The following is a 21,686-nucleotide window of genomic DNA, read 5'->3' as shown; positions in this document are numbered from 1 at the left end:
ATCCCCGATCCACCCATAATAAAAAGGGTTTTATTTATTAAATAAAATTCAAATAAATAAATCTAAATAAAATAAAAATCGAGACCCACTTCGTTCGTCTTTATCCTGATCCAATGTTTGCTGCCATCTGCATCCTGTACAGCTGTAACCGAAATGTCTAGTTGTGATGCTGAACGGTTGACGTTTTAGTTCTTTGGCGCCTGATCAATCTATAGACCTGTCCACTGTCAACATCTATAATAGCTTCCCCTTCCCCCTCCAGATTTTCCCTTCCCTTCTTTGGAATGACTCTCTCTCCCTTCTTACACTTCATTGATTTGCTTTAAACTCTACCTATCCCCCTTTGCCGCTCCCATTGGGATTCTTTATAGATCCCTTTCCCATTCTTGAACCCTGTCCCAGCAAAGCCCGGCTTTCGAAATTATTGTGTCGATCGTGTGATATTTGTCAATTGATATAAACTCTCCGCCAAAAGATTGTGTCAAACATCCCTTGCAGGTGTCTCATTGTCTGTTGGGACCCTACGTTATCGGATCCGATTGAATTTCCAACCGCAGGGGCAGCAATGCTGAAGCCCTAAAAGCAAACTCGATCTCCTTGCTCCGAACCAGCTATTACATTCTCTCCCTTACTACCCTGAGGATTAACTCCGGGGAAATTGAGACGAAACACAAAAGCACCTTTCTGGTACTTTTTCCACTCCCTTTCCGGCACATTCAATCTACCAATCTTGAACGCGGAAGTGGGGTGTATCTACGCCTCTTGAAAGTTCCTTTTTTCAGCACATCTCGACTTCGCATCTTCACAATGTTTCAACTACCAGCTTGTCTACAGGGCCGGCGATCCTGCAATGGCTCTGACGATATGTCTACCTTTCCAATCCGGCAATTGTTCGTGTTAGGTAAGTGTGGTACTTTTGCGCATCGCGAAGTATAAACAGCAACTATATTGGCGATGCGCCGCAACCCTCTATAAAATAGAGAGCTCGATTGCTGACGCCGTGATACAGCCCTCGTCCGGATCTGCGAACCAATTGCTTTCATGTCCATTTTCCCATACGTGTATCACATGGTTGAATCATTCCATGTGACGGATAACGACCGCCAAATCGCACTCTACGCCGGCATGATCACATCCTCGTTCACTTTTGCTGAATTCTCAGCGGGCATGTTCTGGGGCCGCATGAGTGACCGGATTGGCCGTAAGCCAGTGCTCATCATGGGCCTGGTGGGCACGGCCATTAGCATGGTGGTCTTCGGATTTGCGCCCAACCTGGCCACGGCGATGATTGCGCGCGCCTTGGGCGGCTTGTTGAATGGCAATATCGGAGTGCTTCAGACGACGGTTGCGGAGATCGTGACGAAGAAAGAGCACCAACCCCGAGCTTATTCGATCATGCCCTTTGTGTGGTGTTTGGGGTCGATCATTGGACCGGCTATGGGCGGCGCTTTGGCCCAACCTTGCGACAATTATCCGGCCCTGTTCGCCCGCAGTACGCTGTGGGACAAATTCCCGTTCCTGCTGCCCAACCTGCTGTGCATTACAGTGCTTGTGTGTGGTATTGTGGTCGGTTTCCTGTTTTTGGAGGAGACTCACCCGGAGAAGAAGCACCGACGTGATCCTGGTCTCGAGCTTGGTCACTGGTTGGTCAACTTTTGCTGGGGCTCGCGCGTGCAGCTTCCTGAGGATTCCGAAGAGAAGTACTTCGGATATGAAGCGGAGTATGAGAGCGCTGAATCGCCTAGCCTTGATGCCTCGGATGCGGAGAGTGACTTGGAGGGACAGAAGAACCCTGCCCCCAAAGCCTTTACCCGACAGGTCATTCTCGCGATCGTTGCTTACGGCATCCTTGCGTAGTGAGTTGGCCATCCGATCAATCCGATCAATCCGATCAATCCAATCTATTCCATACTGACATCTTCGTGTAGCCACAGCGTATCCTTCGATCAGCTGATGCCAGTTTTCCTGAGCACCCCCAAGTCCAATGACGACGTGGTCCTACCCCTCAAGTTTACCGGAGGGCTTGGTATGGCCACGAAGACCATTGGTTTCATGCTTGCCGTGCAAGGCGTGTACTCAATGATCGCCCAACTGTGGCTGTTCCCCTTCGTGGTCAAGCACTTTGGTACTCTACGTACATTCCGCTTCGTGCTGCTTGCCTGGCCGCCTCTCTACCTGGCCGTGCCCTATCTTGTTCTCCTTCCGGCTAAGCTCCAAATGCTTGCTGTCTATGTGTCTCTGATCAGCAAGATTACTTTCCATGTCATCGCCTTCCCCGCTACCGCCATTCTCCTCGCCAATGCCGCCCCGTCCTCGAAAGTGTTGGGCTCCATCAACGGAGCTGCCGCATCGACTGCCAGTCTCAGCCGTGCCTTTGGTCCGACCATCACCGGTCTTCTCCACTCCAGAGGCCTGGAGAGCGGTTACTCCGTGCTGGCCTGGTGGGCCTGCGGTTTGGTCTGCGTCATCGGCGCCATTCAAAGCTTCTGGATGGAGGAGTCCTCGGAGCCTGAGCGGTTCAAGTCCTGCCAGCCTGAGACCAGTGAGACAGAGATGAAGCGTGAAGCCATCCCTGACTTTGATGCCCAGGAGTTTGACTCTGACGCAGAGGAGGAGCAACGCTTGCTCTCCTTACGCTCCAGCGTCGACCACGACTTCGACATCTCGCAACTTAACCTCAACACCGACAACTTCCTTAAACCTGAACCCGCTGTCACCCATGATAACCATGTCTAGAGCTGAACTTCCAATTTTCAGTTCCTTTTCCTTTTCTCTTCCTTCTGGCAAGGCATCTACATTTCAGCGCTCAGAGCACACGGATTTCCATTTTCGTCTTTTCACTTCTCATGATACCTCATTTCGCTATTGTTTTTTTTTTTTCCTTTTCTTTTCGTTCTCATGACTTTCTCTGAGACCAGGAAACGGCGCAATTATAGATGGTTGCATATGCATATGCACAAGCATAAAATTTGGGTCTACTTTCTATCTCTTCCTTTTTTCTTCTGTCATCTTGTCATCTTGGAGCATCGCCCGGTTATATTTATCATGATACTCATGTGCATCTGGGAGGCTATTTCTGATTTCTGTTCGAGTTTCTCATGCATGTGTCTTTGTTAGAGCGTATTTTTACGGACTTGCTCAATATTAACGGTCGTCATCTTCTCTATCATCTTCTCTACTCTCTGTAAATGTCTTAGTCTCCATCCCAGTGTCGGAGGATTTCATCCACAAACTTAGTCCTTAGCACTGTTTCACTTCACAAGCCAAGCCATGCTTACCCTACGGCGTCCGGACGATTATGCAGGTATTTCTCTCATATAACCCTGGCTACTGCCTACTGACTATATAGCCCACCTTATACCTCGGCACCTGTATGTGTTCCCCAGACATCTGTCTGACAGCGGGGAGTGGGGATACTCCACGCTAACGGATGTCGCCTACACCTGGACAGATGAGACTACCTACATATACTATATGTCAGATCATAGCCCAAAGCCACGATGCAGGTCGCTATCGCCTTCCCGATCGGCTCCAAAAGTCTGGGGAACCGAACCGAGTCCCATCGCCAGTGGCTTCCCGAGGGCAACTTGACATCTCCACCCTATCTCTGACTTTGACCTCTCTCCATCTTCGAGAGTGTCTCATCAACAAAATCGATCTGCAGTACTGCAGTGTTGCAGAAAAGAAGTTATCGCCACTTCCGGGGGATAATCTAAGTCCGTGTCGCGCGGCACTTGTGCGGAGTGCGGGTCAATTTCCCACGATTCGATTCGAGAGGAAATTGCAACTACCGAACAACTCTTGCAAGTCTACATTGCACACCACGCAACTCATACGCTCATTTGATCTTATCATGACTGTTGATTCAGTCCGAGGAGATAAATCGTTCCCGACCGCAGTCTCCGCAGAACTCCGCCATCGAGAGATGATCGCGACTCTGCGGCTCCCCCTGTGCCACAATGCCTAACGCGCCCTCGCCGCCCTCGCCGATCTCTTCAGGCAAGAAGAGATCGCACCCTTCAGATACTGCGCCGAATCCCGAGGCGACGAATTCCGCCTCCAACCCCTCCGCCCCCACAGTGCCCTCTACCTCCCCCGCGGCCACCTCCTCGGCCTCGTCCTCGTTCCGCAATGTCTCCGCCTGTAACCGTTGTCGCCTGCGCAAGAACCGCTGTGATCAGCGTCTCCCGCGCTGCCAGTCCTGCGAGAAGGCCGGTGTGCGCTGTGTTGGATACGACCCCATTACGAAACGGGAGATCCCCCGCAGTTACGTCTATTTTTTGGAAACCCGGGTAGCACATCTCGAAAAACAGCTGGCCGATAATAACATTGATTTCAAGAAAGTCGTTGCTTTCGACGAAGAGGAGGCTATCAAGGTGGAGGCTGATGGGGACTCGGCGCAAGCTCAGTTTGGTTCCGATGGTCAGGCTGGAAAGGGGTCTGCCGTGGAGAAAGCACGGAAGAATACATCGAAAGACGACGGGGATGGCTCGGATCAGAGAGATGGAGATATGAACCACGGTACGGAGGGTGACCCTCAGGATGAGGATAATTGGCGCCTGCATAATTTGGTCTCGAATATCGGCATGGTCTCTGTTCAGGGAACCTCCGATCCCCGATATCTCGGATCGACATCCGGTATCTCGTTCGCTCGTGTTGTCTTCGCCGCGGTCAGGAGCTCCCTCCCGGGCAACATGCCAGAGCGTGCGCCGCTACGCACAAGTGACAGGCTGCCTCAAAGCGCTGCTGCTGGTACGGGAGGAAGCATGCGTGATTCATTCTTCGGGCTGCAGACGAGACCCATGATGAAACGCGCAGATTTTCCTGACCGCGAGTTGGCCGAACGGCTGGTTAATCTTTACTTTGAACATGCCAATCCCCAAATGCCGATTCTCCACCGTGGGGATTTCATGGAGCTGTTGGACCGCACATACCAGCTGGAAGAGAAGGACCGCTCACCGCGCGCACAGTATGTGCTCAATATCGTGTTCGCCATTGGCGCTGGAATCATTTTCGACGATAAACCTCAAAGTTCGGACGATGAGAACCGTGCAAATCGGAACAGAGCTTCATCTACATCCAAAAGACAGAGACTCTCGAGTCATCAGTATCAGCCAGAGGAATACCATGCTTCGGCGATTGTTCACCTGGAATCGTTCCTTGGGTCGTCTTCTAGCGAGGGCTTTGGTGGATTGGAAGAGCTGCAGGCAGTGCTCCTTCTAGCCAGTTTCGCCCTCCTGCGACCAGTTGCACCGGGTCTTTGGTATATCGTCGGCGTTGCTATGCGCTTAGCTGTAGACCTTGGACTGCATTATGAGGATGGGACGGGGATTGATTCCGCAACAAAAGACGGAAATCGGGCCCAGTCACGCATTGATCCTCGCGAACGAGGACGACGAGAATGGGTGCGCGACCTGCGCCGCCGCCTGTGGTGGTGTGTATACAGTTTCGACCGTCTTGTCGCCACCTGTGTTGGACGACCATTTGGCATCAGTGATCAGGCTATCAGCACAGATTTGCCGTCTATGATGGACGATAAGTATATCACCAAGTCTGGTCTGCTGACTCCACCGGACGGAGCGCCGACATATAAGCATGTCGCATTCCACTACTTCAAACTCCGTCTTCTTCAATCCGAAATTCACGATGTCCTTCAATACCAACAAGCGCGTGCTGTGCGAAGAAGGGCCTCCAGCGCAGCCATCCTTCCCCACGCCGAACTCACTTCGCCTTTCTTGCAAGGCTTTGATTCCTTCCGCTCATGGCGCCATGATGTACACCGTCGATTGGTGGAGTGGCAAGAAACCGCTCCAACTCGCCCAGATACTGGCGTCAGGTTCTCCATTGAGTTGCTTGAACTGAATTATTGGCAAGCCATCATCTTGCTGTACCAGCAGAGCTTGACTGTACCTGCTGAGTTGGCCGGGGAGCTTACCCCTGCGGATGATGTCTCCAGTCCGTCCTTTTCCAATCCGGATGAAGGCGATGACGAGGATCATGTCTATCTTAATGTGGCCGAAGCTGGGCAGAAGGTCATTCGCATTTATCGCCAACTGCATAGAGTGCGCCTGGTGAACTATACGTATCTTGCTACGCATCATATTTTCATGGCCGGTATGGGTTTACATTTGCCCTCGTCTATCGGATCTTACTGACCTCGCACTAGGAATCTCGTTTTTATATGCCATCTGGCATTCGCCTTTGGTTCGAAGCCGACTGGTATGTGCTATGTGCCCCTGGTTTCTGTGTTTCCTCAGAATACTAACGCTTCACTTGCCAGACTCTCGATGAGGTAGACTTCACTGTCCTCGCCGCAACCTCTGTTCTAGGTGACCTGATGCATAAATGCCCACCCGCCGAGGCCTGTCGGGACGCGTTTGAGCGGATGAGCAAAGCCACCGTCCAGATGTGTCTATCAACAACTGGCTTCGGATCACAAGTCGACATGAGCCGCATTCATGCATCAAATGCCGGTAACAACTTACATACCGGCCGGAATCGCCAGCAGATGGACCCGCGACACCGGGCAGGCCAGGGTCAACCGCGGCGAGCTACACAAGCACGCTCCTTCCGTCCAGTTCCAAAGTTCGACATGAACTTGGCTGATCTCTTCAACGATAACAACCCGTTAGCAGACCGCTCTCGACCAGAGAATAGACCCGGAGGTCCTTCGTATACCCAACAAGAATCCACTGGCCGCAACTTCGCTGCAGAGAGATCATATGGACCTCGTAATCCGTCTATGGATTACTATCCAAAGTACGAAAACCCACCATCTCCACAGCCGCACCCACAATTCTACTACTCGACCTCGCCGCAGCAGAATGGCTCGCCGGGTACTGTTCCAAATGGCTTGCCGCATGCAGAGCCAGAATCGCAAGCGCAGCAAGGACTCAGTCTGGATTTCTTGGACTTTGGGTCGGGTGACGCCGACGGCCAGGGGAATATGGAGGGCGAGGCCAACCCTGAATACAATGCCATGTCTGTACCATCCCTGGGCCATAATCTCGGCCAGAATGTTGGGATTGACTTGGGTTTTGGGATGGCTATGGACTTCCAGCATGACTGGAGTGAAAATCCTAACTATGATCTCTTGGAGGGTTATTTCTTTGGCGGATCGGGGGCTGGCCCTTCTGGAGGGGATGCTTAGATTTTTATTATTTCTTTCCTCAGGTATTTCATTTCTCAGTTACTACTTTATTTTGTCGGTTTGGTTTGTTCTATTTTACCCATCTCGTGTACTGCTTTCCTGTACTGCTATTTCAAGAGGACCGGTGAAAAGGATTGGTTTCGCAAGGGTTGTGTATATTTTTTGGATTTTCTTCTCACTTTATACCATATACACATACATATATATATAACGTTATACCAAAATCTGCAAGGAATGAATTAATTGGCAAGGTGGAAGTTGTATACATGTAGCGGATGCCTTGGGCAGCAAAAACAAACACTCCCGCCATTTTTTCAACCCGCCAACACACCAACCTTGAATGCCTCAGTAGATCTCGCTTCCCGTTGGTTGTGATCTACGCTTGGGCCTAACTGCCTAATCTCATCAGGTGCCCACTTCGCCCTTCTATTCCCCTTCTCTTCTCCCCGCTTCCCCCGGTTTCATTTAGAGAGATGTTCATTCGTCGCGAACACAACCGATCCCCGACCTTCTCCTACCAAGCCGAGATCTGATTAGCGCCGAGACGCTGCGGCCAACCGAGACCCCGAGCGTACACCAAGAGGCTCTGCTCTGCCCTTCTTTCGATCTGGAACGGACTCGCCTGCAACGTTTTGCGACGGAATCTGCCTTGCGCAGGCCGCGGAACATACCCTTCGTTTCCCTCCTGCCTGTCTAGACCTGTTTCGAAGGATTTGCCTTCGTGCAACGGTCTCGACCATACTCGTGGGTTGAGCTGAACTTTGTGAACTGGACATGCATGGGACCGCAGATCGTTTGCTCGAACACCGACTATGCTCCTTGAGCCCGATACAGCCCCATAAACTCGCCGGAATCCCAGGATCAAGCTCAAGATGGTAAAATCCGACGTACGAAGGGATTACTATGCGGACCTCGGGCTACAGCCCAGCGCAGAGGCAGAAGACGTGAAGAAGCAATTCAGAAAGCTAGGTGAGCCCATGAATAAGTTGCGCGAATCGTTATGGAAGCATTCAGCTAACCAAAATGAAAGCGCTCAAGTACCATCCAGACCGGAACCCAGGACGAGAAGCCGAATTCAACGCGAAATTCCAAGCCATCCAAGCTGCAAACGAGATTCTTAGTGACCCCCAGCAACGGCTAAAATACGACACCGATCGTTTGCGCGCCGGCTACGGCAAGTTCTACGGACCCCCGAAGGCCAATACTCAACGCAAAACACAACCGTCTGCATGGGCTCGCCAATCGCCCACTTCTTCGGGCCCTCCTCCCCCAGACTGGACACACCCAAAACAGCAGACTGGACCATCAGCCGGTGCTCGGCGGTACGCGTCGCATGCGCGTGCCGGTCAGCAACAATGGCAGAAACAGCAGGATGATGGGCAAACAAGGGCTGATGCTTTCCGTGGCTTTTCGAATATGAGAGGTTCTCATGGATGGCAAGGATTTGACCCCACTACGGGTCGTGCTGCTGGTGCAGCTCCGGGACCCGGTGCACAGCGTCACCCATTTGGCAATTCCAGGCCGAAATCCGCGTTTGAGACTTTCCAAAAGGCATATGCCAAGACAGACGCTCCCAAGAAGAAGCAAGGCTTTGCGCCAGGAGCCGCTGGAGGAGATGAACCTATGGCCCGCAACACTTCTGCCTATAGCAGTAGCAGTCGAGCTGAACGACCAAGCAGCCAATACTTTGAGTCTGCTGTGCCGCCCACTGCAAAGAAACCAGCTGCTCCTGAACCGCCTCAGCATCCTTTCACGCCTGAGTTTGAACGGACTAGTCGAGGCTATTCTCAGACTGGAAAAGGTGAGAGGACTTTCGTTTCAAATACTCCACTGGGGCGATCAGAGAGCGTGCGTACACCTTCGGGGTCGTACCACCCAAGTGCACCTCAACCATCAACACCTACGTCTGGTCGATCTGGGAGACACCGGAGTGCTAGCCCCAAGCCCACCACAACCCCCAATAACTATGACTCCACCAGTGCGAGTGAGTCGGAAGACGACGCTGACGACAGTGAATATGTGCCCCGGTCAAATGGACCCAAACCCAAAGCGGTGCCCAAGAGCCGCCTCCGAGCGCACCAAAAACTTGCCGATATGTACCGCCAGGAACGACCAGGCCCCGGAACCGGTGAGGATCCCTTTCTCTTTATAATTCAACGAAGTCTCGCTTTCGATGAGGATGAAATTCGGGCAGCTAGAATGCTGCGATAAGGAGATCTACATCTATGGACATCGATATGCTGACTGGAATTACCCCAAAAGGACACACCTCGGATAGCGCAGCTTTCCCCAAGGGATCGAACCGGACAGATCAGCAATACAAACCTTCGGGTTCTCCCTTCACGGCCAAGTATGTTAGGTCCCCCTCTGCTTCGTGTTACTTTCTCTGATATATTGAACGTATAGGAATGACCCGTCAACGCATACGGAGCGTCCTCAGTCTACTGTCTTTGGGCGTAGCAGCACAAATGACTTGCACAAGAAGTTCTCTGCCGAAGACTGGCGGGAGCATTTGGGCCAGTTTGATTTATTCGGTTCGGCTTCGGCAAGCAAGGAATCACTGCCAAGGTCGCCAAATTCGCAGAGTCGGGGACGTACGAATAACCGACGGGGTACGACACAGACATCAACTGGGTCACCTCTGCCAAATCCTTTTGGCCCTACGCCTTTCCATCAACCATCACCCCAACAGCAGCAACAACCTACTCCCTTTGCACAGGCAAAGTTCTCCGCGGACTCGTGGGCTGAGCAGCTACGAAATCTGTCATGGGCCCCAGATGCCGAGAAAGCCCGGCAAACAAACCACCCTCAGTCTCGGAGCCCTAAAAAGCAACCCAGGGCCACCAAGTTGCGCAGTACTCCACAGCCAGCGAATGTGGCAACTGAAGCAGATGAGGCTAAAGAAACGATCAATGGCGAGGGTCCTACCCAGTCGAATGGCACAGCAGCGCCAGATGTTGAAGCAATGGATCTAGACTATGACCTCCCCACTCCGCTAGGTGTTCCGCCTGTATCAGCAAAGGTGCCCGTAGACGGATCAAGTGGTCCAGGCACTGCTAGTGCAAGTTATCCAGATCTGGCTTCTCAGGCAGCGCCAGATGCACCTCCGGTCAAGAAGACCAAAACTCCCCCAAGAGCAGAGGGCTCCGCAGCAAATGCAGATGCCCGTGCCCCTCTCTTCAACCTCGAAAATCTCCGCAACACCGTCCCCTTCTCTAGTACAGCCGGCGGAGGCATCGAGAACCTGGAAGACGTCCACGCAACGCTCCCCTTCCAGTCACAAGCGAAGCAGCAAAACTCCAATAAACGCGATATCCGACCTCGAGAACTCCAACTCCCAAACCCACCCAAACGACCCTGGGCCCCCAAGCCCGCACCCCTCACCCCAACCTCCACACAACCCGTTCTCTTGCGCGACAAATGGAACTGGTACGTCTCCGCAATGGGCACATACATGCACGAATGGAACGCCTTCAACCGCCGCATGCTCAAGCACTTCAACGCGCGGCAAGAAGCGAACGAAACAGGCCTGGCTCCAGGCTGGATCAGTGCAGTCGGCGACTCTTCACGTCTGAACATCAACGACGCAGATGATGACACTGACAGCAATGGTACCAGTGGTAAGACCAAAATCCGCGAAGATGCCGATGATGCTGTCGACGAGTTCCTTGTTCCTGGTTCCTCGAAGGGCGGCTTTAGTGCGTATCTTCGTGGCATCGAGGAGGATATTCAGGTGCGTAAGCATTGGGATGTTGCTTGTGAGATGCATCGCGAGTGTATACTTGATCTGGGTCGGTTGAGGGAGTGGATTCGGAATGGGGGGAAGGTTGTTTAGGTCATTGATCCTCCTTTATTGGATTGATACTTGATACTGCTCGGATGTACGATGAATGGGAAAAGACAAAGAAAAGAAGATGGCAGCTGGCATGTGGCTGGTTATTTGGTTTGGCGTTGCATGGTTGGCCTGGCTCTGCAGTGACTGATTCACATTCAGTATTCGGGGAGTTTGCTCTGGTTTGATCTGGTCCAGTGTCTGTACTGCCTTTCTGCTGTTGTCTTTTTTTACACCCCCATTTTAGTCTTCTTATTTTTCTTTTGTTCGCGATGCATGATCGGCTTGGTGTTTTTGTGAATACCCGGGATTTTTACCACATCTCCATAGATATATCTGATTCCATCAGGTTCTTTCAGTCTTCGATTTGTTGGTTCTTGTAGTGTCAGGGCTTGATATATCTAGTCAACTTTCTCGTTTCTCACTTGCAGAGATTACAACCAGCAATGCAACCTCTACTTGCAAACATTGCCTTTTCGCCTAAGTTGATTCTGCGGCTCTCCAACATTCGGCTTTTCCTTATTCAAATAACGCTTGAAATAAGTGGCCCCTCAAGCTCCTTTCGATTGGTACTAAAAGGGACGTATCTAATATAAACATCGTAGCAAGATATAAGGTAGGGTTTTGGTACTTCGTAAAGAAATCAAGCTTGTGCCAATACCAAACTACCGCAGAACGGAGTACTAAAGTGATCAGTGTCCATCAGTTCTATAAACAGTATGAAGCTGAACTGCTCACATGCACAAGCTCTGAAACCGATCATCATACTTGGGGAAAATTGTGGACCACCTGCAGCCAACCTGCAGCCGAATCAATAGTCAATCGCATACCGATCACAAACCCAGGATGATCACTCCTAGAAAGGGCGCCCCTGTAATAATGTTTGTGGTGACCCCTGGCACTCACAGGGACCGACGCAAGGGATAAAAAAGACAGATGGCATCTCCTTGCACAAACAGTCATTTCGCCCGCAACTTCAAAGTGGTTGAGATTATCAACAGTCTTTCTTCTCCTATCTAGTACCACGAGATCTTGGACTATCAACTGCGCCATCATGTACGGCCTGAAACAACTATCGCTTCTGAGCTTGATGCTTCTCTCAGTATCGGCCGCGAAAAAAGATCCCAAAAGAACACTTGTATGAGTCTCCACCTCAGGACACTGGATGTTTCTTGTTAACACAGTCGCGCAGGTTGGCATTGAGACAGCGGAGAAGAGCCGCGGTGTTGACGTACCACTGAATGAATGCCACGAGCTCGAGGAAGAGTAAGCCGAACTATCAACCATACGCAGACCAAGGCTAACGAATCATACAGAGACGTTCTCACGATTTCCCTGAAAAGGCCTTGCCGCCTCTTCACGTAAGTCCGAGGACTTGAACGAAGGGAAAAAAGCTAACAAGACAACAGTGGCCCCTTATGCACAGGTCACAACACCTTCCTCAGCCCCGGCGCGCACTCTTCCGAGGAACCGATCCCCGTTATTGAGTCGATCTTCTGCCAAACGTCATTTTAGGGGCATAACGGGAATTTGTGGAATCACTACTTTCTATAGTTCTCACCTGGTTTGAACTGGCTTGTATTATCATTGAACCTTTTTCTATTGCTAAATCTCCAACGTGACTTCTCATATCAGTCCGGGACATCGCTTACTACCACATTAATGAAACATTTCATTACTTTGCAAAAAGTCATCGTCTCCAGTTACCACTACTGGCCATCTCACTATGGCACCACCGTAACGCAAACCCACCTGTCGGAAGCAACGTATTTCCTATCGATTACATACGAGTATGGATGAGCATATGTTCGTCAATCTTGCATTTCTATCATTCAAATGTGTTATAATGCGCATATCTATAGCGAGGCCTCCTCCTCGTCCACAATCAAAACCTTGATACTACCATTTCTAGTATCAGCGCAAAGATGCAAAGCATCCTGCGCCTTTTCAAGCGGGAAGACATGGGAGACAAGCTTCTTCAAGTCCAAAATACCACCACTCAGACAGGCAATGGCCGGAGGCCATGTATCACGGTAGCGGTTAATGAAGCGAAGCTCAATCTACCAAAGTCAACAAGAGCAAAATTCACCCGGGAATTAAGAACTCACCTCGGCAAGGGACAAATGCATAAAGGGCAGGTTATTCATAATAGCCTTGCCCACGCCAATAACCATAACAGTACCTCCTCGGCGTGCGGTATACGCAGCAGTACACACACTGCTCTCGACGCCCGTACACTCAAGCACAGTCTCCGGCGCAACATACTCCCGAGATCCAAAGAGCGCGCGAATAGCCTGCGCATTTCCCTGCGCATCCTTCGTGCGATCAACCTGATAGGTAATACAAGAAGGAACAAACTCCTTGGCAAAAGCCAACCGAGCAGGTTCGAGGTCCGTGACAACAATAGGATGAGCTCCCGAGGCGCGCGCAGCAGCCACCGCAATTAACCCGATAGGACCAGCTCCGCAGACCACCACACCCCGACCAAGTGACAGACCGGCCGATGTGATTCCGTTCATGACAACAGACAGGGGCTCGAGGAGAGCACCTTCGGCGAAAGTCACGTTGTCGGGTAGCTTATGCAGCCATTTCGCTGGGTGGTTCTTATACCGCTGCATCGTGCCTTCGTATGGGTAGACGCCGGCAAACTGGACGTCTTCGCACAGGTTGTACCGTCCGTCGTCGCAGAGGAAGCAGTGTTCACATGGAACGCCAGGTTCGACAGCCACTCTGTCGCCTATTCCAAGTATATTAGCGCCAAATGTCGAGCGTTTCCATGCGTAATATTGCCTTTCGATATACATACCAGGCTTTAAGTGGGTAACGCCCTCGCCGCATTGCAGTACAATACCCGATGCTTCATGGCCAATAATGCAGTCGCCTTCGAACACTAACGAGCCAATACGCCCAGTCTTCCAGAAATGAATATCTGAACCGCAAATTCCGGTCGCTTTGATGTGAACTAGGGCCTCACCTGCCCTTGGGGCGTAGATGGGTGCTTCGACTGATTTCAGCTTGTGATCGGCTGTTACTTGCAGTGAGGGATTTGGGTGCGAGGCCTTGATGGCGACGCGATCGCTCACTTGTGACTTTGTTGGTGCTGCCACCAAGTTGTTCTGATCGACGAGTACCGAGGGAGCCATTTTTTTTTGACAAAAGTTACAGAAAGAGGAAGAGCTGTTCTTAAGTGTTAATGACCACTTGATTCAGTAGGTTGTGGCTCGATATACCCGTTCTGTTTTGTGGGGCCCCCGGTTTTGTGGAGTTGGCGACAGTCGGGGGTCGCGGGGGATCGGGAATTTAGTGAAGTATTTACATAGTGCGACATAGTAGAGGGATCTTGGGGGTAGGGGAAGTATGCAGCTCTTACTCCGGACATTTCACTTATATTGAAGGCAGGTACATCTATAGGTATACTTCGGTATCACCAAACCCTAAGTCGCCGGACTCTCATAATATTGAAAATAGCGTCTAAACACCAGGTCGCGCCTGCTAGGGTCTCGATAATCAAAATGACGCATTCACATCTGGTATGCTTCATTCCGAAAAATCTCAAAGACAACTCCGATGTCTTGAGGGGCGAAAGATGCCCTGTTGGGCGGGGCTGGCTATAACCTGATTAGGAAATATTAAGCATCACCGCGTGCATTATTTGAAGGAGCTCCCCTGCAGCTTTGGATTTCGAAATTTCGCATTGTACATTCGCTCTATACATCATGACTGTCGAAATTCAGAACGGCATCAGCCACAAGTCGGCCTTGCCTTTGGTGCAGAAGCTATCCAAGGATCATGACTTGGTGCTCAAGACATTCCGGTTGCTGATTGCCGACCTTTGCCAGCAGTTTAATGGCGGACATCCCGGGTACGACTCTCGGAATTGACCATAATCTTTTGCAAAACTAATGCGACTCTAGTGGTGCCATTGGTATGGCCGCGATCGGTGTTTCGCTGTGGAAGTATGTGATGCGTTACGCACCCCACACTCCAGGCTTTTTTAATCGCGATCGCTTCGTCTTATCCAACGGTAAGCTTGAAAAATGCGGACCCGGGTGGAAGAATCTCACTCAAGTATAGGCCACACTTGCCTCTTCCAGTACTCCTTCCTCCACCTTACCGGCTACAAGGCCATGACCTTCGACCAGCTCCAGTCCTATCACTCAGACCGCGTAGATGCGCTATGCCCCGGACACCCAGAGATCGAACACGAGGGGATCGAAGTCACAACTGGACCCCTGGGTCAAGGTATCGCAAACGCCGTTGGACTCGCTATGGCAACCAAGAACCTCGCGGCAACCTACAACCGCCCCGGGTTCGACGTGGTGAACAACCACACCTGGTGTATGATCGGTGATGCCTGTTTGCAGGAGGGTGTTGGTCTCGAAGCCATCTCTTTGGCTGGACACTTCCGCCTGAACAACCTCACCGTCATCTATGATAACAACCAGATCACATGCGATGGTTCCGTCGACCTCACCAACACTGAGGATGTGAACGCGAAGATGCGCGCTTGCGGTTGGAACGTCATTGATGTTACGGACGGATGTTTCGATATCGAGGGTATTGTCAGTGCGCTTGAGCAGGCTCGTGCATCTACCGATAAGCCCACTTTCATCAATGTCAAGACTGTTATCGGCCTGCACAGCAGCGTCGCTGGTACTGCTACCGCTCACGGTGCTGCCTTTGGTGCCAAGAGCATTGTCGATATGAAGACCGCGTATGGCTTCGACCCGGAGGAGCACTTTGTCATTGGTGACACTGTGCGCCGGTTCTTCCAGGGCCTGCCCGAGCGTGGAGAGCGATGGGTCCAGGAATGGGACCAGCTGGTGAAGGACTACTCTGCTCAGTATCCCGAACTTGGAGCTGAGTTTCAGTCTCGTGTTCGTGGCGAGCTTCCTGCGAACTGGCAGGAGAAGATCCCGGCCAGCTTCCCAGACAAGCCCACTGCTACTCGTGCTGCGTCCGGTCTGGTTTTCAACCCTATCGCTAAAGATGTGAACTCTTTCATGGTCGGCACTGCAGATCTCTCGCCATCAGTGAACATGATCTGGCCTGGCAAGGTCGACTTCCAGCATGTAAGTGGAACCCAATATTGCTATACCGAGACTCTTACTGACGATATATCTATAGCCCGACCTCCGTACAAACTGCGGCATCAACGGCAACTATACCGGCCGCTATATTCACTATGGTGTGCGCGAGCATGCCATGGCCGCCGTCTCAAACGGTCTGGCAGCATACTCCCCCAACACCATCATCCCAGTAACCTCCACCTTCTTCATGTTCTACCTATACGCCGCTCCCGCAGTACGCATGGGCGCCCTCCAACACCTCCAGATCATTCACGTCGCCACACATGACTCAATCGGCATGGGCGAAGACGGACCAACCCACCAGCCAATCGAGCTAGCCAACCTCTACCGCGCCATGCCAAACCTGCTCTACATCCGCCCCGGCGACAGCGAAGAAACAGCCGGCGCATGGCTCGCCGCCATCGGAGCTAAGAACACTCCCAGTATCATCTCTACCTCCCGTCAGACTTTGCCTCAGCTCTCCCAAACCCGCCGCGACAGCGTCGCCCTTGGCGCATATGTCCTGTCAGAGGACGAATCAGCTTCGGTCACTCTCATCGGTGTCGGCGCCGAGCTTTCCTTCGCATTGGAAGTTGCCGAGCAACTCAAGGCACAGAAGGGTATCACTGCCCGTGTTATCAGCTTCCCTTGCCAGCGCTTGTTTGAGAAGCAGTCTCTCCAGTACAAGCGTGATACTCTGCGCCGACACCGCGGTATACCCGCTGTCGTTATCGAGCCCTATGCTCCTAACGGCTGGGAGCGGTATGCGGATGCTGGCATCCATATCACACGGTTCGGTCACAGTTTGCCCGGCAAGGCTGCGTACAAGTTCTTTGGGTATGAGATTGAGACGATGACTACTAAGGTTGCAGGTTATCTGGAGCAGATTAAGGCTGATGAGCTGCTTCGGGGTGAGTTTGTTGAGCTTTGATTTTGTGATGGTTTCATGTTTGATGTTTTGGTAATGGCTATAGATTGGGCTGGGTATGGGCATGCCGGCCTGTTTTGTTCGAGCTGGATACGTATATATATTTTGCATATTCTTGTACATCTCTGTTTAAAATTGATGTTTTGAGAACTTTTATTTATCTTCAGATCTTATGTGTTGCGTATGAGAACTAAGCTTCTTTGCAGACTAGGCAGTATGTAGACAGTGGTTCTTCTTTGCGAAGGATCACTTGGCTCATATTTGCCCAACCATGCACCGAGTTGGAATGCACAACCTACAACCTTACATGAAGCCTTGGCAGTGACTAAGAAAATACGGCGAATGGACCTCGGAAAAATGCACGATGGTGGGGAGAGCGCAGAACCCCCTCATTTGGCAACGCCTCGCGGTGTGCGCTTCAGATTACTCGATTGGGAAGAGAGTATCGCTCTGTGGCCTGAGCTCTGAGGCATCAAATATATCCATATTGCCGTTTAACCAACTAAGCGCACCCGTCTATGCTAACCACTAAACTAAATCATATCCCATCAGACATTGTAGAATCGCCCCGAACCAACGTTCTCCGGCATATAAGCCCGTTCATCTAGAGGCTCATTGAATTGCTCGTTTTCCAATTCGATCGGCGAACGAGCATTCTGCTTCAGCCTCTTCTTCTCCATCTTCTTCTCCATCTTAATTGCCTTTTTCTGTGCCTTCAACTCTTTCTTCTCCGTTCGACTTTTCTTCGGGAAGCTCGAGTCCGGCCCCTGAAGAATGCGACCGGGGTGAAATATGTTCAAGGCTATCAATCCGAACAACATGGGCAAGGCATCAAACACGTATTCATACTCCTCATGCGTGAGAACCGGGTTTTTGGTCGATGTTCCCTGCGCATACTGTCCAATACGAAAGATAATACGAATCTGCAACAGAAAGTGAAAGTTAGAATTTGGTCTGATACATAGAGACAAAGTTCCCGGTACACTTACAGTGATCATCCCCAGCGCAAAATAAACCGAATAGAACAACCACCGCCAGGAGAACGCACCCTGCTGAAGCTTCTCCAAACCAAGCACCCCATCTCTCTCCATATGAAGTATGATTCGATGTAACTGGATCGCTAGCCCCGAAAAGCAAAGGATGAAGAATTCCTGCATGCCAATGCCGCCCATGTAGATGTGCAAACCGAGCAGGACGGTTTTTGTTTCCGTGCCGGTATTGCTTGTTAGTGAGGCACCTGCCAGTTGGACTAGGAAGGCGATTATGTCCAGGGTGACGAATATTATGCCGTAGCGTTGGGCGGAGATGCCTGCTAGCTTGCGTTGGGGGAGGTAGAAGTAGATAATGCGGCCGAGGGTCATGTATAGGAAGGCGTTGATCCCTTGAGCGGGTTATGTTAGAATATGTAGAGTGATGGGTAATTGGGATCGGGGTATGGTTCTCACAGATCGGTGCTAGTAGGAAGAAGATGGTGTAAATGGTAGCATAGTTCTCATTGTTCTGATGCCGTGTTTGAAGGGCTCGGAAGATAAAGGCTACTAGCTCCCAGGCTGAACCCATGCTTATTACCCAGGCGTATGGCTTACAGGAAAGTCAGCTACCGTTCCGGTGATGCTTTGATGGGAATCGAGTGAACCTTTTTGTAGATAAATGCTTGGATGGTGTGCATGATGGTGGTCAACCCATATAGGACACAGAATAAGATGGCGGCCGCGAACGATGGAACATAGTAGAGAAGGGCATCGCAAGACTCTGGTGGAAGGTATCCATTCTTTCCAGGAGCAACGCTAATACAGGTTACAGATGCTGTGGAGGTGGCCGTAGCCGATGCTGGCGAGGTAGTCGCGGTCGGGGCCATGATCGAATAGCTCTGAAGTGTGAGTTGATAATGTTCCTTCTAGAGGCCATTCTACACTGGATTTATATATCTCCAACTCGATGATTTGATTCTATTTTTGCGAATCGTATACTTCACAATTTCTGAAGAACCACCAACCAATCAACCCGACGGCGATCTCAAGTCCAGGCATAGGGTGAGATGGAGCCAAATCCAGCCAAGATTGGGGACCAACAGTGAACGAGCTGATTGACTGAATTCAGCACCAACTGATGTCTTCTATAATAGTTAAAAAGCAGCCTAATTTTTCCGAAGATCTTATTGGTCCGTTCGTTTAGTGAGGCCATAGGCTCGGGAGGCTATGTTTATAATTTTACGTCTTACTTCGCCCGTTAGGCATCGTTATTTTGTAGTCCACTTACAAGAACTTTTCATCTGTTTTCTCCGAGGCTGATATCGGCGCAGTTCAAAGAACTCCAAATATGAAGTTGATCCGATGACCTTCCCTATAAAATACCCCGCGACCGTCTAAACTTCATATGGACTTTCCCCACTCACCGAGTCAACCCGATTTCGTCCACGAGAGTTGTGATCTTATGACATATAAAATAGATCGCTTAGCCCCGAGGGTGGTATTCAGACGAATTTCAAAAGGAAATTCGGCAGTCATAGGACCAGATCATCTCTTGGAAATCATGATCACAGTATAGATATTCCTTGGACAGCGCTTCATGCCTGCGACATAGTAATCAAGAAGCATACAAGTCATGCGGGGAAATGTTTTCGGTTGCAACAGATAAGTTAGGGAACCAGTATTATGACGTATTGTCTGAAACTATTGAACTGTATGTCGGTGATTCTTTGTGACGTGAAGTACCTCGAAAGTCCGAAGGGCAAAACCTGGTTCAGCCAAGAGGACTAAATGGACCCTGGCCTGAGCTAATGCTGGTCTTACCGACTCACCGTACAACCTGCATCAAGCAAACCTTGGAAGGCGTAGAAATTTTCATAAGTTTAAGACGGTTAATGCTGCAAATCAAGCACAGAACACGGGGTGTTTTCAACCACCCCCTCTGAACATTTCACAAACATCAGATGTTCATTTCTGCTCAGTAAGAAGAAGAAGATAAGAACATCTGATCTTCCTAAAATCGTGGCTCGGAGACAGGGGGGTCGTTCGGCCAATAAAAATTAGCCCGCGGCCCATGCACCGACGCGGGGGATCCAGGGCTGTTGATGATCGACAGCGTGCTGCTCTTGCATATTGTAGTTGGACCATGCTGCACATGCGGCCAAAGGAGCATCTGAGAGGATGCTGGGGGTAGCTGCACGGGAAACGAAATACTTATAATGGCCGATTCTTCGATTCTAAATTTTCCAACTCAAACATGGCGCGTTCTTTGTTGCTCACAGCCCTAAGTCTCGGCGCCGCTGCGCTGCCCGCCTCGTCGGGTTCCAGCAATATCAAGAACATTGTCGTCTTGGTGCAAGAAAATCTCTCCTTTGACCACTTCGCTGGCGGTCTGGACTATGATTCTAGCATCGATGGCCCGCAGCACCCTCAATACTGTAACCCGGCCAATGTTTCTTTGCCAGACTCACCCCAAGTCTGCGCCAACCCTATTGCGAAGAATATCGCATCCGACGACCCCAACCACAGCATCTCAGGTGGTAACATGCAAGTATTCGGCACCTATCACCCCGTCTCAAAGGCCAAGCCCGGCATGAACGGGTTCATCAGCGAGCAGCGCGCCTCCTACCCCAAGGATGACCTGGCCCGGGCAGCAGAAGCAATCAACTACTTCACACCAGACCACATCCCAGTCTTCAACTCCCTCGCACAAAACTACGTCCTCTTCGATCGCTGGTTCGCCGCCGTCCCAGGCCCAACAAACCCCAACCGTGCCTATCTAACCTCAGGCACATCCCACGGCCACGGCAAAAACGACGACGATTTCCTCAAATCCGCCCTGCCTCAAAAGTCCATCTTCGAACAGCTCTCAGAAAAGGGCATCACATGGAAGAATTACGAAAACTCAACACAGTCCAGCCCTGCCTTCTTACCAGATGCCCTCTTCTACGACTGGACAGCAAAGAACGCAAAAGACAACATCCTCCCAATCGACCAATTCTACACAGACGCCAAAGCAGGAAACCTCCCCCAGTTCACATGGATCAACCCAGAATGCTGCAACTACATGTCCATGCACCCGCCCTCCCCAATCAACATGGGCGAGAACTTCGTCAAGGGCATCTACGAAGCTGTCCGCAACTCCCCGCAGTGGAACGAGACCCTATTCATCCTAACCTGGGATGAACACGGCGGTTTCGCAGACCACGTCTCGCCGCCCACAGATGTTCCCGCTGGCGATAGCTTGACTTATACTGAAGCTGCCGGAGACGGCGAGCAGTATACGTTCCACTTCGATCGGCTGGGGGTTCGCGTGCCGACGGTTTTGATCTCGCCTTGGGTTTCTAAGGGTGTTGTTCAGCATGCGCCTGGTTCGGGCAATGAGTTTACTCATACTTCTATTATCAAGTTTGTGCAGGAGCTTTGGGGGCTTGAGAGTCTTTCGCCTCGTGTTGATTGGTCGCCTTCTTTCGGTGGGCTGATCACTAATAAATTCCGGGATGATACCCCTGAGAGGTTGCCTGATGCGGCGGACTTTTAGGCTGGCTTGTTGATAGCTGGAAGAGGTGTTTTTTGATGATGACTTTATATAAGTTCAATGATAATGACCCATGAATCAATATGCTCGATATCAAACGATTATCTGTAATTTTTATTAACATTATATACATAGTATAGGGCTGGGGTATTATAAATGAAGACAAAGTTCATGTCTGTGCCCTTTCAAATCTCCAGCAAA

The 21,686-nt window shown here is 50.9% G+C and overlaps 7 protein-coding genes across 7 annotated transcripts; 5 read left to right on the top strand and 2 right to left on the bottom strand.

Moving 5' to 3' along the window:
- Positions 1–807: 807 nt before the first annotated feature.
- PENARI_c010G03973 (MFS transporter) lies at positions 808–2,736 on the top strand (the record flags this gene model as incomplete). Its single annotated transcript, XM_022632207.1, has 3 exons — positions 808–901; positions 1,010–1,856; positions 1,929–2,736. The coding sequence occupies 3 exons, from the start codon at positions 808–810 to the stop codon at positions 2,734–2,736; spliced, it is 1,749 nt and encodes a 582-aa protein (XP_022488005.1).
- A 1,223-nt stretch (positions 2,737–3,959) lies between these two features.
- PENARI_c010G10873 (Zn(II)2Cys6 transcription factor) lies at positions 3,960–7,150 on the top strand (the record flags this gene model as incomplete). The annotated part of the gene is made up of 3 exons (XM_022632409.1): positions 3,960–6,114; positions 6,167–6,219; positions 6,281–7,150. The coding sequence occupies 3 exons, from the start codon at positions 3,960–3,962 to the stop codon at positions 7,148–7,150; spliced, it is 3,078 nt and encodes a 1,025-aa protein (XP_022487777.1).
- An 872-nt stretch (positions 7,151–8,022) lies between these two features.
- On the top strand, positions 8,023–12,497 carry PENARI_c010G07625 (uncharacterized protein; the record flags this gene model as incomplete). Its single annotated transcript, XM_022632303.1, has 8 exons — positions 8,023–8,119; positions 8,181–9,278; positions 9,413–9,500; positions 9,557–10,883; positions 12,003–12,120; positions 12,167–12,248; positions 12,299–12,343; positions 12,392–12,497. 8 exons carry the CDS (start codon positions 8,023–8,025, stop codon positions 12,495–12,497), a joined length of 2,961 nt encoding a protein of 986 aa, XP_022488059.1.
- A 341-nt stretch (positions 12,498–12,838) lies between these two features.
- On the bottom strand, positions 12,839–14,125 carry PENARI_c010G06093 (NAD(P)-dependent alcohol dehydrogenase; the record flags this gene model as incomplete). Its single annotated transcript, XM_022632269.1, has 3 exons — positions 12,839–13,042; positions 13,091–13,719; positions 13,789–14,125. The coding sequence occupies 3 exons, from the start codon at positions 14,123–14,125 to the stop codon at positions 12,839–12,841; spliced, it is 1,170 nt and encodes a 389-aa protein (XP_022487762.1).
- A 573-nt stretch (positions 14,126–14,698) lies between these two features.
- PENARI_c010G05418 (transketolase family protein) lies at positions 14,699–16,982 on the top strand (the record flags this gene model as incomplete). Its single annotated transcript, XM_022632249.1, has 4 exons — positions 14,699–14,844; positions 14,897–15,006; positions 15,057–16,054; positions 16,110–16,982. 4 exons carry the CDS (start codon positions 14,699–14,701, stop codon positions 16,980–16,982), a joined length of 2,127 nt encoding a protein of 708 aa, XP_022487909.1.
- A 545-nt stretch (positions 16,983–17,527) lies between these two features.
- PENARI_c010G11501 (RTA1 domain-containing protein) lies at positions 17,528–18,837 on the bottom strand (the record flags this gene model as incomplete). The annotated part of the gene is made up of 4 exons (XM_022632426.1): positions 17,528–17,902; positions 17,969–18,360; positions 18,425–18,560; positions 18,616–18,837. The coding sequence occupies 4 exons, from the start codon at positions 18,835–18,837 to the stop codon at positions 17,528–17,530; spliced, it is 1,125 nt and encodes a 374-aa protein (XP_022487727.1).
- A 1,367-nt stretch (positions 18,838–20,204) lies between these two features.
- Positions 20,205–21,488, top strand: PENARI_c010G08311 (putative phosphatidylglycerol specific phospholipase; the record flags this gene model as incomplete). The annotated part of the gene is made up of 1 exon (XM_022632329.1): positions 20,205–21,488. The coding sequence occupies one exon, from the start codon at positions 20,205–20,207 to the stop codon at positions 21,486–21,488; it is 1,284 nt and encodes a 427-aa protein (XP_022487864.1).
- Between the last annotated feature and the right edge of the window lie 198 nt (positions 21,489–21,686).

Source organism: Penicillium arizonense (assembly GCF_001773325.1).
Source record: "Penicillium arizonense strain CBS 141311 chromosome Unknown PENARI_contig010, whole genome shotgun sequence".
Classification (NCBI taxonomy): Eukaryota; Fungi; Ascomycota; class Eurotiomycetes; order Eurotiales; family Aspergillaceae; genus Penicillium; species Penicillium arizonense.
The sequence above is the reverse complement of the archived record's forward strand: the minus strand, read 5'-3'. Positions and strand labels throughout refer to the sequence as shown.